At 37.2% G+C, this 15,851-nt stretch overlaps 1 protein-coding gene across 15 annotated transcripts in view; it reads left to right on the top strand.

Moving 5' to 3' along the window:
- The window catches only part of MPDZ (multiple PDZ domain crumbs cell polarity complex component), a 172,634-nt gene that overhangs the window by 74,433 nt on the left and 82,350 nt on the right, over positions 1 to 15,851 (top strand). For 9 of the 15 annotated variants that reach the window (XM_054583156.1, XM_054583163.1, XM_054583161.1 and 6 more), the window contains exons 11-14: positions 8,855 to 9,038; positions 9,811 to 9,900; positions 12,752 to 12,861; positions 15,009 to 15,155. In XM_054583156.1, coding sequence (XP_054439131.1) covers positions 8,855 to 9,038; positions 9,811 to 9,900; positions 12,752 to 12,861; positions 15,009 to 15,155 — 531 coding nt within the window. The remainder of the gene's footprint in view (positions 1 to 8,854; positions 9,039 to 9,810; positions 9,901 to 12,751; positions 12,862 to 15,008; positions 15,156 to 15,851) is intronic. The other 6 variants (XM_054583164.1, XM_054583162.1, XM_054583160.1 and 3 more) reach the window with 1 other exon arrangement.

The following is a 15,851-nucleotide window of genomic DNA, read 5'->3' as shown; positions in this document are numbered from 1 at the left end:
GAAATTGTAGTGTTAGGTCTTTTATTTGAAATGTTTCTCTCTTTTTTGGGTAAGCTGTATTGCTATGAAATTCCCTCTCAGGACCGCCTTTGCTGTGTCCCATAGGTTTTGGACTGTTGTCTGTTCATTTTCATTGGTTTCCAGACATTTTTTGATTTCTTCTCTTATCTCATTATTGACCCATTCATTTTTAATAGTCTCCTATTCAGTCTCCATGAATTTGCAAGTTGTTGAAGTTTCTCTTTGAGGTTTATTTCCAATTTCAAGCCCTTGTGGTCTGAGAAAAAGTTTGGTATTATTTCAGTTTTCCTGAACTTGCTGAGGCTTGCTTTGTGTCCTATCATGTGGTCTATCTTTGAAAAACTGCCATGAGCATTTGAAAAGAATGTATATTTTTCTTCTTTGGGATGTAAGGTTCTATATATGTCAGTTAAGTCTCTTTGATTCAGTATGTCATTCAGCTGCACAATATCTTTATTAATGTTTTGTTTGGAAGATCTGTCCATTTTTGACAGTGGGGTGTTGAAATCCCCTACTATCAGTGTGTTGCTGTCTATATCTTTTTTGAATTCGTCCAACAATTTCCTTATATACTAGGGGGCTCCTACATTGGGAGCATATAAGTTTACAATGTTGATGTCTTCTTGATAGATTCTTCCTTTAAGTATTATAAAGTGCCCCTCTGGGTCTCTTTTTATGGCCTTTGTTTTGAAATCTACTTTGTCTGATACAAGTATGGCAACCCCGGCCTTTTTTCATGCCCATTTGTTAGGAGTATTTTTTTCCATCCATTTACTTTCAGTCTGTGTAGGTCTTTGCCTCTGAGGTGGATCTCTTGTAGGCAGCATATGTGTGGGTCACGTTTTCTTATCCATTCAGCTACCCTATGTCTCTTGATTGGGGCATTTAGTCCATTCACATTGAGGGTTATTACTGATAGAAACTTACTCATTTTTTCTCTTTGTACCTGTGTTTTTCTCTTTCTCACTCTTTTCCTTCATCTTCTTAAACCAGTCCCTTTAGCATATCTTGGAGTGCTGGTTTGGTAGAGATGTATTCTTTTAGCCTTTTTTTGTCTGGGAAACTCCATATTTCCCCATCCATTTTAATTGAGAGCCTTGCTGGGTAGAGCAGCCTTGGTTGTAGTCCCTTGCTTTTCATTACTTTAAATATTTGTTGCCATTCCCTTCTGACTTACACTGTTTCTGTTGAGAAGTCAGCTCCTAGTCATATCGGAGCCCCCTTGTATGTTACTTTCTCCTTCTCCCTTGCTGCCTTGAGGATTCTCTCTGTCTTTGACATTTGCCATTGTAATGATGATGTGTCTTGGAGTGGGCCTCCTTGAGTCCCTCTTGAGTGGGGTCCTCTGTGCCTCCTGGATCCATGAGAGCCTTTCTCTCCTCAAATTAGGGAAATTTTCCATCATTACTTTTTCGAGGAGGTTCTCTATCCCTTGCTCCTCCTCTTCTCCTTCTGGTATCCCTATTATATGGATATTATTTGCGTTTCAGGTTGTCCTGCATTTCCCTAAATGCCTCTTTGTTCTTTCTGAGTCTTTTTCCATTTCTTGTTCTTTCTGGGAGCTTTTTTCTACCTTATCCTCCATCTCACTGATTCGATCCTCGGCTTCATCCAGCCTGCTTTGGATTCCTTCTACTGTGTTCTTCAATTCAGAAATGGTATTCTTCAGTTCCTCTTGTGTCTTCTTGATAGTTTCTATGTCCTTTTCCAGGTTGATATAGTTTGTTGTAAGATCCTGATAGTTTCTCTGCAGTTTCTCATAGTTATCTTTGAGCTGGCTGAGCTCATCGAGCTTCCTTAGAACCAGTGTTTTGAATTCAATATCTGATAGTTCCCTTGCCTCTATTTCATTGAGCTCTCTCTGTGGGGAGTCCCCTTTTCCACTCTTTTGGGGGGAACTTCTTTTTCCCATTTTTGTGAGAGTCTGTTAAGTAATTTACTTATTTATTTATGTATTTTTGCTTCTGCTTCAATTGGGCTGTCTAGATTTCCCGACTTTGTGGATTAAACTTATATGGTAGTAGGCGGGTCTTTGTATTTATTTATTTTTTTTTTCCTTTTCTTTCTGGGCCTGCCTCTGATGATGTCAGTTGTTGACCCTATATGACCTTGGGTCATTTGTTTGAGCCTGCCAGGAGTCCACTGTCTGCGTCTGACTCCTGTTTTAGGCAGCTGTGTGACCCCTTCAGCCAGGGATCCACTATTTCTGTGGATTGCTCTGCACTCTCCTGCTGGCTCCTTGAGCGCGCTCCCCAGGCCCGGCAGGATCCCCCGCCCTCCTGGGCTCTCACTTGCTTGCCCCAGCCCAGGGGGCTTCTCCGCGAGCTCTCGTACTTGTCTGGCCACCCAGGCCGGCAGGCACCCCGGCACTGGTCTGTTTAGGGTCTTCTATTGTGTGCTTTCCCCGCCTTTGGCTCTCTGGATGCGTTGCTTGCCCTTGCCAAATGGAGACTAGGGAAATGGGAGGAAGTCAGCTCCAGGACTCTCCAGTTAATCCTGTCTCCAGTCTCTCCTCCAGGGACTCTGGGCAGCTCTGTGACCCCTTCGGCCCAGGATCCACTATTTCTGAGGCCTGCTCTGGCACTCGTGGCCCGCGCAGGTCGATTTACACCTGCGCTCGTCGATCTGTGCACTCCCTTGAAGGCCATATAGGTGCCAACCTGTGGGAGGCCTTTCTAGCCCGCGCAAGCCCTCACCAGCCTGCGCGGGTCCACACACATGCTTGCCAACCCTCGCAGGTCACTCCGCGCAAGTGTGCGCGCCTGCACTGGGTGGTTTTGCGCTCTCTGTTGCGTGCTTTTCGGCTTTTGGCTCTTTGGGGGTGTGTCCTTTTACCCGCACAATGGAGACTAGGGAAAGGAGAAGGAGTTGGGACTCCCCAGTTTCTCCTCTTGTTCGTTCCCCAATGCCTCCATTTCCAGTCTCTCCTCAGGGGTCTCTGGGCAGTTCTGTGACCCCTTTGGCCACGGATCCACCACCTGTGCGGACTGCTTTTCAATCGCGGGCAGTCTGGTTAGTGTGCGCCCCTCTTCTGCCTCTTTGGGGGTGTGCTTTACCTGCCCAGAATGGAAACTACAGAAAGGGGAGGGAGTCGGGACTCCCCGGTTCCTCCTCCAGTTCTTTCCCCAATGCCTCCGTCTCCAGTCTCTCCTCAAGGCTCTCCCAGCCAGTCTGCATTTAGCCCCCCAGCTCACATGTGCACAAACTGTGTGCAGAGCGCACAAAAGGCAGGTTAATGGATTCCCTTATGCCTGAGCGAGATGGTAGCTGCAGAGTGGGAGGCGCGTTATCACTGGGGCTCCACCGGCTGCAGTGTCAGTTCTCTTTACAAAGTTGTCGTCACCAGTCTTTTCCCAGGCACCAGCCCACCCTGCTGCCGCCTCTACCCAGCAATCAAGGAGGGTGGCTGCCACTGCAACTTTTGTGTTGGCCCTTTAAATGTCTCTTTGCATCCCCAGCCACCTGTCTCTGGCAGAGAGTGCCCCTAAGCTTTTTGGGGTTGCGTTTTGTCTGTATTTTCTTGGTTTTAGCTGCTGTAGTTTAGGGGTCCCTGTTTATGATTCAGACCCTGTTCTTCTCGGGGGGAGCTAACTGTCTGTTTCAATGTCCTTCTGGTGCTGGTGCCTGTGGGCACCCAGCCCACTCTCTCGAGCCTCCACCGCAATTCTCACCCGTTGGGATGTGTGAGAGTCGAATCCACTGTCCACGGCTCCAAGGCTCCTCTCCCACTATCGTTCCATTGTTTTCCAGGTGATTACTCCATTATTTAGTCACAATTCCAGTTTGGTCTTGTGGGGAGGAGGTCAGCATGACTTCCATTCACTCCTCCTCCATCTTTCTCTCCTAATTAAGTTATTGTTACTTCCTTGGGATACTAATAACAGTAAGAAAGTAGAATGTTAAGATAAAGGAGTCCCTGTTCATAGCATCATTATTCACAATGGCTAAGATGACATAATGACTCAAATGTCCACTGATGGATGAATGGATTAGCAAAAAGTAATATTATACAATGGAAAATTATTTAGTGATATAAAGAAGGACATTCTGTCAGATCCTGCAACATGGATACATCTTGAGGACATTATGCTAAGTGAAATAATCCAGCACAACAGAACAAGTACTCTATGATCCCACATATATGAAGTGACTAGAATAGTCAAACTCAGAAGCAGGAAGTAGAATGGTTTTTGTGAGGGGCTGGGTGGAGGGGAAATAGGGAGCTGTTTTTAATGGGTGTAGAGTTTCACCTTGTAAAATAAAAACATCTGAAGATATATTGTATGACTATGTGAATGCAGTTAACACTTCTGAACTGTATTTTTAGAAATGGTAAAATGGTAAATTGTATGTTATGTGTTTTCTACCACAATTTAACAGAAAATGTAGAGGTCTCCTTTACCTCTGCCATTTGCTTCTATGTTGCATCTCCATGGATCCATGGGCTTAATTCCATAAAGCTCCTAAGTACATCTGTTCACCTCTTGAAATCTACTATAAAGATCAAGTTGTGCTTGCCACCTAAACTGGCTGTCTCTCCTGGGAATGAATTTTCCCCATGGTATCTCCATTTTAACATATAATGAAAATTAATTTCTTAAAGTTTTTTATTTTGGAGGAAAGGGAGGGAGAAAGAGTGAAAAGATACAGACTCTAAAGCCATATCTGGTACTGGATTAAAAATTGAAAGCATAGCTACTACTTTTTCCCCTAAGCTGCATATTGTAATCCATTAAAAAAGGGTTTTAAAATTTCATTATTTTTTTATTAAAATTCGTTTTTATATATTCACAGTATGTATCAGTTATCACAGTCAATTTTAGAACATTTTCATTACCCTAGAAAGGGACGTACACAGTAGCAGTTATTCCCTCATTCCCCCACCCTCCCAACCCTAGCCAACCACCTATCTACTTTCTGTATAAATTTGCCTATTCCTGACATTTCATGTAAATGGAGTCATCCAATAAGTGTTCTTATGTTATTGGCTTCTTTTGCTTAACAGAATGTTTTCAAGGTTCATCCATATTGTAACATATAAAAAGAAATTCTTCATTTCTTTTTATAGCTGAATGCTAGTCCATTGTATGGATATACCACATTTTATCCATTATCAGTTCATGGATATTTGGATTGTTTACACCTTTTGGCAGGTTATGCCTCTATGAACTGTCATGGACCAGTTTTTGTGTAGGTGTATATTTTTATTTCTTGGGTATATACTTAAAAGTGGAGTCACTGAATCCTATTGTAACTTTATGTTTAAGTGTTTAGCAAACTTCTTTTACCTACAAAACTGGGATAAGGAAATAAAGCCTGTATGGTTTTTAGGAAAACAGATGAGTATTATTTTAAATACTTGGTATAATACTTTGCACATAAATGCAATTTAGTTAATTAAGCAGATATTTATTAAGGGCCTGAAATGCTTACGCATTTGAAAAGAGTATCACAGTGCTTCCCTCCACCATGTCATTACTTTAATTTTTATGTAAGTGGATCCTTAAATATAATTTTGCTTAGGTGAGGTCAATGATAAAGGAAATTGTTGACCCAAATGTGGAAGCATCTTTCTTGTGAAATGTTTTCTTGCTTTCAATATAATGTCTTGTCTTTACCATCATTAATGTTCTGATTTCTGATTTTTAGCAACATTCTTAGAAGTATCTTAAACTCTTAGGGAACATCATGAAATGCTTTTGATGATGCATTAATTTAGTGCAAAATATCACCATCTTGTGGACTTTTTGAGATACTGATAGTAAAGTTCTTCACACCAGTTGTGTTTTCACAACTGCAGTGTTTTTTTTTTCTTTTTGGTAACAGCTATTTGGAGCTGTACTATGTTTTCACTTTATAATTGTTGTGATGGTGGGAAGATTAAAAAATTACTTCTTACTATTTTGAGAAAGTACTTTTTATAACATTAAAACTTTTTTGTTATAGGATTCCTGTTTCACAAATTGTGCTCTGTGGACCCCTAGCATTTCACTATAGACCTTACCAGGGAAGGGAATAAAGGGAATGAATACATTTTGCCCCACTTTTTATACCAGTATATAAGCATTACTTGACAAAAGGATTCTATTTTTAAAGTTGACCAGACTTGTTATTAGATATAAATATATATAGCCATCCTTTCCAGATTAATATACTTAATCCTGGCTAAAAGCAGTATGGGGTTATGAATGATTAAAATATTATTAAATAAGCCTGTAAATATGGAAAGGTGTCAAATGTCGCCTGTGATAATCTGTGACTTTTTATACATATAGGTATAGGCTATGTTTGACCAGGGCTTGGACGGCTAAGTGAGTATGCTAAGGAGCTGTGATATTTTTAGTTCCTCCAACTAGTACTTCACCCAATAATTGTTCCTGTTAATTTTTATCTCTCTGTTGGCGTAGTACCTATTTCCACTGCAGTCTTCTCTGTGTGGCACCATTGTACCTGAACATTGTTAACTGTCTGCCTTTAATAACGAGCGACCAGCACTGGCCTGGACTCTTGTTTAGATTTTGGTGACCTTGTCTCATACATATGATAGGACTTATTTTATGAACAAAATGTGCTGCCATGAAGGCTTGGGATTTTCATGCTTATTAATCAGTTCTTCACTCCATTAATAATAATGCCAGCTGATGAGTATCTTCCCAGTACAAAGTGCCATGTACTGTAATTTTGGGAAGTATCCTTATTCCCATATTACAGGTGAAGATATTGGGGAATTTGAACTGAAGCCCTAAGTTTAAAAATCTGTGATTATTCCATCATAGCAATGTATTCTGTGCCACTGCCATCTCTGACACTTGAGTAAGAAATATATTTTTAAATTTAGGTCTTCAAGCTTTGAAAATGAAGGAAAAACATTTTTTCTTTACATATTTGTATTTTATGTCTATTAAGTAAACAAAATTATACGCATTTGATTTTTCTTAATGAAACTAATTTTGAGAGTTGAGCAGTAAAAATCTTCTGTAATTAAAAACTTTCAGCCTAAGTTCTGTGCATTTTAAAAAATGTTATGGAACCTCAAGATAGATTTTTGCAAGTGTTTTTCTCCTTCACTACCTTGAGAGTAAATATGTTTTTTTAATTTGCGTTAATTTTTGTCCTTTAGGCTTAAAGAATATAAAATTTGAATATAGTTTAAAATAAACCTTCTTGTAGAAACCATTATTAATGGTTTATGTTTTAAAATTCCAGAAAGTATCCATGTATTTATATTTAAATAGAGCCATATTATCTTGTTCGTACGTTTTTAAAATATTTTGTTTTACTTAGAAGTATACTTGGGAACTATAATCCTGTCAGCACACATAGGTCTAATGCAGTATATTTAAATTATCCTTTTTAATGAACAGTTGTTTACAGTTGTTTGCTATTACCAACAATTGTATTACATACCTCTTTATGTCTTTTACAGATTAAGACTTGAAACATTTGTTTTGCTGTATTAATATTCAGATTAGAATTAAACTTATTTCATTACTCAGCATTGAATTGTATGCCACTATTTTATTTCTTAATTAAATTTATTGGGGTGACATTGGTTAATAAACTATATAGGTTTCAGGTGTACAATTCTATTATACATCATCTGTATATAGTATTGTGTGTCCTCCACCCCAAGTCAAATCATCTTCTGTCACCGTGTATTTGATTCCTTTACTCTTTGACTACTCCCTCAGCCCCCTTCCTGGTGGTAACTACCATACTGTTTCATCTGTGTCTGTGAGGGTTTTTTTTTTCTAGTTCATTTCTTGCTGCCAGTTTTATAATCCACATATGAGTGAATATGGTTCTTAACTTTTTATGTCCAATTTACTTCACTTAGTGTGACATTCTCAGGATCCATCCATGTTGTCACAAATGGTAACATTTCATCTTTTCAGTGGCTGAGTAGTATTACATTGCATATATGTACTGCTGGATTTTCTTTATCCAGTCTTCTGTGAAAGGACTCTTTGGTTGTCCGGGAAGTCTGCACTGAGGGGGCAGAGCTTGCTGAGATCTCATGGTTGAAGGGAGCTGTGCGGTTGGAGGAATGGAAATGAGCCCTTTGGGACTGGGGGGCAGGGTGATAGGTGCATCTTTCAGGGTGAGGATGGTGATGGAAGGTGAGGATGGCGACGCAGGACATTCTAAGCCATTCAGTGAGAGAAGCTGGAGCATTGCCCTGAGGTGTGTTGGTGAAAGGCAAGTCCAGTCCTATGATTGTACCTTCTGTTTGGAAAGCTCACAGGGGCATCTTCAAATGTTTTGTCATTTGCGAACTAGAAAAAGGGAAAACTGCATACATTTTTTTTTGACGAGGCAAAGAGATTAAAAGACATGCAGTTTTGCTGTCATCCCTTTTTAAAAACATATATATTTATATATATATATGAATTCATATATATATATAAATTCATATATATATGAATTTAGAAACATTAGCACTCCCATTGACCACTTTTGTCACTGTCTTTTATACTTTTATGTCCTGCATAATACTGATTTCCAGAGTTGGCTGTGCATCAATCAGTATCACCTGAGGATTGTAAATACTTTTAAGAGATATGAGAAGACTGGGTCTCACCCTAGAACTGTTGGCTCATAATTTCTAGAAGTGAGGCCCCATCTGAATCTGTATTAAGCAAAGTAAACAAAACCCTCCTGAGTGATGGTAGTGAATGTGAGCTAGTACTGGTCTCCAAATAGGTGTTAGCCCATTCCCCAGTTAGGGGGATACTCACTCCCCATTCTCTTTACATTAACAAACACTAAATATGCATTTGGTGAATTGGTAATACAAATATGCATTTATTTTTTAATGCCTTGTTCTTACCAGGTAGATGGCACAAATCTTCAGGGTTTTACCAATCAACAAGCAGTAGAGGTGTTGCGACACACAGGACAAACTGTGCACCTGACACTAATGAGGAGGGGAACGAAGCAAGAAGCTGAGCTCACGTTGAGGGAGGATGGCACGAAAGATGCAGTTTTGTCTCCTGTTAATGCCAGCACAAGCAAAGGTAGTGCCAAGTTTATCTGGTTGCCAGTTATACCCTTATATCACTTCAATTTTTTTTCTAATTCTGAAAGTATTTAAAAAATAGTTTTTAGTCCTCACTGTTTAGTGTGAATCCAGTAAAAAGGAAATTTAATGAAGTTGGGATTAACTGAGACAACAGTGTGTTCATTAAGTATAGAATGGGCATCTGAATAAAGCAGATTACTTCCTATCCTATTTATTCAGTCACCATTTCTGAGTTGGAAACATGCATAGTCATTTACCTTTCCATCCCCAGCTGACTTTTGAATGTCATCATCGTGTTTTCTCGTTAGGGGGAAACTATCTGCCTGGATTATGCATGTGAGCCCCATGATGTTCCTAACTCCTCAGCCTTTCCTTGAAGGAATTGACCTTAATTTCCCATTTTGTAATGTTATTCATAACCTACTTATACATGAGTATCTCTGGAAATTACTGAAGTCCCCGTGGAGCTCACTGGGGTAAGGCTTTATTGGTAGAAGTCAGGCTGTTGGTTTGAAAGTACTGCTTCATTTCTCCTACTGTTAACTATACTGGTATTTATGCCATAAACTACTTATTACAGTACTAGGAGACGGAGGCAGATCACAGGAGAAATTTATTACTTTTTGTTCCATTAACAGAAATTTATTACTTTTTGTTCCAAAAAACAATTTCTCATTTAGGGGTTCAAATATATATATTAGGATTTGAAAAATTCAGATGCTTGATTATATTATAAATATAACTACTAAAATATTCTTTTCTTTAAGAAAATTATGAAAAAGATGAAGATTCTTTATGTTTGAGGAGAAACACCAACATATTACCAATTCAAGAAGAAGGTAAACATCTGGAGCCAGGTTATTTTGTTCTTTATATACTTTTATAGAGAAATGATTTTTATAAACATGATTAAGCCTCTTTGGACCTATTGTAAATTACAACAAAACTTTAAAAAAAGATGTGCTTTGTACATCCTTATTTATGGATCTGATTAATCGCTCTAGTAGATTAAAATAGTTCATTTATAGCTGGCATATTTTCTTGCTGAGTCAATCTTCTATATTTTTTAACTAGGACTCTTTAGAAATCAGTCAGTTACATACATGATTTTATTTTCCCCTTATTTTTGAACAGCCCCTTATTTTTATATAGCCAACATTTGTCTACTCACTGAACAAAGCAAATATAAAATTATAAAACATTTCTAAAACAAACACAAGGAAACCTTTAAAACATAAGCTCATAGGAGTGAAACTGTCCCATTTAGAGAGGGTTTTACTTCTCAGTTTTTTAAAAGTTCTAAACTTTATTATTGGGCAGTTGATTTGGAAAGGAATTTAGATGGAAATTAAATCTTTCTGAGATTTCTTTCACTATAAACCTAGAGTCTATCAGCTGTTTAAACATTTTTTGGAGCAGCATTGTTTTAAAATGTAATTTTACCAGAATATTCTTGTGATCTTTTTAGACTGGGTGCTTTGTGCTTTCCTTACCTATCAGGTTACTATAGATACTTCTGTAACTTAACAACATCCAAGACTGATCTCCCTTCATTTGAATCCTGCCCTTCATAAAATAATTTTATTGAAGCTTTGTTGTTCTTTAAAATATCTTCTACTTCATTATTAAATTATTTGTTTTTTACTTAAGATTTTTATTTTAAACCAGTATTTGTGTTTACAAATACATCCTGGGAGTGAGATGTGTAAGCTTCACAGGTGTTGATAACATTCTACCATTTTTACACTATTAGGTGAAGAAATTCTTTAGGCTAAAGTGAGTTATTAGGACGACGGGAAAGGAAAAAAATGTTTCTGTGCACGAACCTTAAGGTAGTAAGTGGGTATGGGTGTGGGGGATTGCCTTGAAGGCTTAGACCATCTATTTTGGTCTAGTGAACGTGCCTATGTGTGTAGGAGGATAGATAGGAGAGGCTCTAGACTTAGAATCAAGGGTCCTAAATTCCTTTTTAAACAAAATTAAAAACTTCTGAGTGATTCCAATGCATCTACCCTAGTACTTGGTCCTCAGACAAGGGGGTATAAGGTATCATTGCTGCTGCCACAGAAATTTGAGTCGTCGTGCGAGCCTGGACAAGCCATTTGACTTCTCAGTAAGATCAGAAGACTGCACTTTAGGATTTTTAAAATATGCCTGAAATCCTGCCTTGGGGCAGTCAGGAGAGGAGGAGAATGGAGAGTTGTGCAAATATAGGTTGGTTATATGGAGACACATCTCTGATATTTTTTATCAGCAGCATACAGATTCCCCACTTTCTGCATTCAGAATCCCACCCTGCTTGAATTACTGCCCACCTTTGTAAGGACAACAGAATCAGAGAAAGGGGGTTTGGAAGGGGGTGGGACTCTGAGCTGACCCTCCTCTTTCTAACCCTTATCAGGTTGAAAGGGTCTGTGTAACCTTTGTTCATCCTCGCATCACAGTTCTCCTTCTCTCGACTGAATTTAATTTTGAAAAGAAAATACTCATTTGGGTGGACTACTCGCCAAATTAAATTACATATACATATATATTTTACTGTTTTCAATATCTCAAGGAGAAATCAGATCATTTTATCAATTTAAAGCAAAATTTGCAAAACAGGCTTAGAGTGAAAGCTCATTAATTCCATTAAAGAGGAGGCAGTTAATAAAAAATCTGTATCTTGGACCACTCTTCAAATTTGAAATTTGAATGCTAAAAGGGATATTAAAAATTTAATTTAGAGTATGCCTTGCAGAGATTTTTTAAAGGGCAGCCTTTATGGTCCTGGCCGGCATGGCTCAGTGGGTTGGGCTTCATACTGCAAACAAATGTTGCAGGTTCAATTACCGGTCAGGGCACATGCCTGTGTTGCACGCCAGCTCCACAGTTGTGGTTGTGTGAAAGGCAACTGAATGATGTTTCTCTCCTCTTTCTCCCTCCCTTCCCCTCTCTTTAAAAATAAATAAAATCTTTTTTTTAAAAGTACTCAGGTTAGAATAAAAAAAATAGACAACCTTTATGAATAAGAAATATGGTGAAATACTGAACTCTTTGAATATGACTTGGAAATTCCTTTTAACCAGTTTCTTGTCTTAACGAAATATTTTAATTCAGTTTTGTTTAGTGCTTTTTCTTTCTGTTTTTTTTTTTTTTTTTTTACTTTTGCCAGTTAGTGCAATTCCAGTTAATAGGGTTTTATTTTAATGTACATTCTCAGTTCTTCTTAATTTTTATTTATTTGCTCATTGTACATGGAGTCACATATATTATTTGTTAATTTGTTTTGCTTGTCTGTTTTTGCTAAGGTGTAGCATGGCCCTTCTTTACTCTGTAGAACCAAATAAAAATGAAATAGCTAGACTAACATAAAAGGCAACATGGTTTTTTCTGTAGAGTCACCAAAAGACCACCAAGGAAAACCTGGAGTGATCCAGGGTCCTCATTCTTTTAAATAAATGTTAGATATAAATGAATATTTTAACAAAAGTACAGTCAAGACTTAAAAAAGGCCTCTTAAAAGGGTATAGTGTTGGAACATGAAGATAATAGGGTTGTAAATGAAATTGTTAAAATATTTGGAGAAATAGAGTGATTCATATATAGGGTGGTGAATCAGACTTTGTATGATAGACAGGTCCTGGTCACAGTATCCCTGGTACAGAATGTTAAAATAAGGATAATTTTTGTAGTTTGTCACTAACTTAATTATTTTGATGATTTCAGGGTATCCATTACTGTTAGCTGAGACAGAAGAAATAGAAGATGCACAACAACAGGAAGCTGCCCTGATGGCAAAGTGGCAAAGGATTATGGGAATTAATTACGAAATTGTGGTAGGTTACCTTACCCTCCCTGACTTCCTTATTTGTAACTGTATTTTGGCAGGAAGTTTATGAGAGCAATAAAAATGATGATCATAAAGAGTCTTTGAAAAGTATCAAATGCACTGGGCCTTTTTTGGAGACCTAAATGTGCTGATTCAGGTATTAAAAAGAAAAACAGGTTAGAGAAAGTTGGATAGTAACCAAGGAACTGAAATGAATAGAATGAAGTTTTTAGAACTCATAATTTATTAATGTTTTAATATTTCTGGCCGTAGTATATCTTACATGGATATAAGGAGGCTTTTTTCCTGATTCTTAATCTGGGGATTTATAGGAAGAGTCATAAAAGAATAATAGAATTTATTTAAAGATTAAAGAAAAATAAATCATGACCAAAAGATAAAATTGTAAAAGGACTTTTTCCCACTCTCCATCACACTCATGAATTTACTTTCCTTAAAAGGTTTATTTCTACATCCTTCTTTTTTCCTATCACTTATACGACATTGAGTGTTTTATGTTTATTAATATGTTTTGCATAACTATTATAGAAATTGTTATCTGCTTCCTAAAAAGAGATTTAACAAAGGTGACACAAATTATCAATCTTTAGATATACAGCAAATTTCAGAAAGTTCAAAAGGAAAAATGCAGTACTAGGTTAGGTAGAATTTTTTTTATTGCTTATAATGTTGAAGTAACTCTAGATTAGAAGAGATAAAAGAAAATAGATTTCATATAATATTAATAATTAGCCTTTATTGAACACTTTGTGCCAAGCAGTGTTCTTCACGTTTCTTTTAATCTTCATGAGAGTGATTTTTTTTAAACATTCAAGATAGTTAACAGACAATTAAGAAATGAGTAAATACAGCTCTTATTACCATTTTTAATTGAGCCCAGGAAAAATATAGTAACGTCCACCTTAACAGTGGTTAATTGAACATGAAAAGAAAGTTGAGGTATTCCTCCTGTGGGGTAGGCTGACATATAACTGAGACTGTACTTCTGATGGTAATTGAATAGTCACTTTGCTACAAATGTCAGACCTGAGACTGGGAACTTTTCATGCCTTTGTGCACATTGTCTCTTAGTGGTACTTGCAGTATTACTATCTGTCAGGGGCACAAGTGTGCTGTTAAGTAAGAAAGAACTAAATTATTGGCTCTTAACAAAAATATGTTGTTTTGTCTGTAGTTGTACAGCACAAACCTAATCACAGGAACAGTGGTGCAGTAGAGAGAGGGTTTCATGGACATTACATGGGGACCTGGAGGGCTGCTCAGAGGAAGAGATGTCTAAAATGGGTTTTAAGGAGTAACAAGGATTTCATCCAGTGTTAGATTTCAAAGTTAGATGAGGTAGCTTCTGGTAATAACCGTGCACATGTTATCATTAAGATGTGAAAGAGCTCTTTTCTAATTAAGCAGCATTTTTCTCAGTCCCTCTATCCCTCAGTTTCCTTAACTGTAAAATACAGGGGATGAAGTAGATCTTCTTTAGTATATTTCTGATATTAATGTTATAATGAATGGATTCTTTATGAAAATGGGTGATTTCCTAACATTCTTCATTATTTTGTGTACAAAATAGGAAATAGGGAGATCATTTTCCTGCATTAAGCCAAAAGCAAAATTGATTTGCTTTTAAAGTCAACTGTTATCCCTCACAACAGCATAAGTGAGAGCTATGGGCTTTAGGTTCAGACTGCTTAGGTTGATAGCTCTTTTCTAGCTATTCATTGACTGTGGTTAAGGTAGTCTCTCTGAACTTCATTTTCCTAATCTTCGAAACAAGGATAGAAATTGCATGTATGAGAAGCAAATGAGATAAACTGTGTAATGGGGTTAGTACAGTCCCTGGCACATATGCCTTTTACAAATACTAAGTATGTGTTTTTGTATACTGTTGTTATTTGTAGACATGACAAATTATCTTGGATTCTTGCATCTTGCTTCTTCCTTTTGGTTTCTGTTGGTTCATGGAACTGATAGTAGTACTCTTTCAAAGGCAAGGCTCCAAAGTTTTGCAGCTTTACAGTAAGGTTTATGAAGCTTTTGTGAAAAAGTTGGCCTGTTTTGAGTAGCATAAAATGCGTACATGAGAATTTAAAAAATGAAAGAATATTAGAATTGTGATGATTTTTCTTATTTCAGGTGGCCCATGTGAGCAAGTTCAGTGAGAACAGTGGGTTGGGGATAAGTCTGGAAGCAACAGTGGGACACCATTTTATCCGATCTGTTCTACCAGAAGGTCCTGTTGGACACAGTGGGAAGCTTTTCAGTGGAGATGAGCTATTGGAAGTAAGGAGCTGTGCCATTGTACCCTCCCTCCCCAACTAAAATTCTTAAAAGGCTGCAAGTTCTTATTTTAAATTTCCCCTCTAAAGGGTACTTAAGAGAGATCTACAAATAAGATTCTACCCAAAGCAGAAAATTCAAATCCATATCTACATTGATTTTCAGACCTAATTTCATGCCAAGTTATTTGTCTGTTTTAGGTCCAGAGAACTACAAAATATTCTTTAAAATTTTTAAAACATATGTTCAACTTTTAAAATAGTTAATTCATTTACATATTTCAAAATCACAAATAATGCAGAGCTTTACAGTAAAAAGCCTCTTTTCTATCCAATTCTTTCAATTCCCATCACTCTTCAATAGCTAACTACTGTTAACATTTGTTTTTGCGCAACCTTCTGGGTATTTTTAATGCATAAATAAGAAAGTTTGTACTCTTTTGCCCCACTTAAAAAATGCTAGCATACAATACATACCATTTTCCATTTTGTTCTTTTTTCACTTAATAATAATATGTCAATTTTAAAAATAATTTTTTTTCTTTCATCTTTTGGGAAAGTTTTTGTTAACTCTTCCCAACTGCAACACTGGCAGATCAAATATGAGTGGAAGCTGGTATTTTATCTGAGAGTGCTTTAGAAGGTCCAAGTCCAATAAGATTCTAAACTTGCATGTAAATTGTCTTTCATAGTATTATTA

Source organism: Pteronotus mesoamericanus, unplaced genomic scaffold, assembly GCF_021234165.1.
Source record: "Pteronotus mesoamericanus isolate MK-2021 breed Mesoamerican mustached bat unplaced genomic scaffold, CSHL_Meso_final contig_73, whole genome shotgun sequence".
Taxonomy (NCBI): domain Eukaryota; kingdom Metazoa; phylum Chordata; class Mammalia; order Chiroptera; family Mormoopidae; genus Pteronotus; species Pteronotus mesoamericanus.
This window is presented reverse-complemented; position numbering and strand designations above follow the sequence as displayed.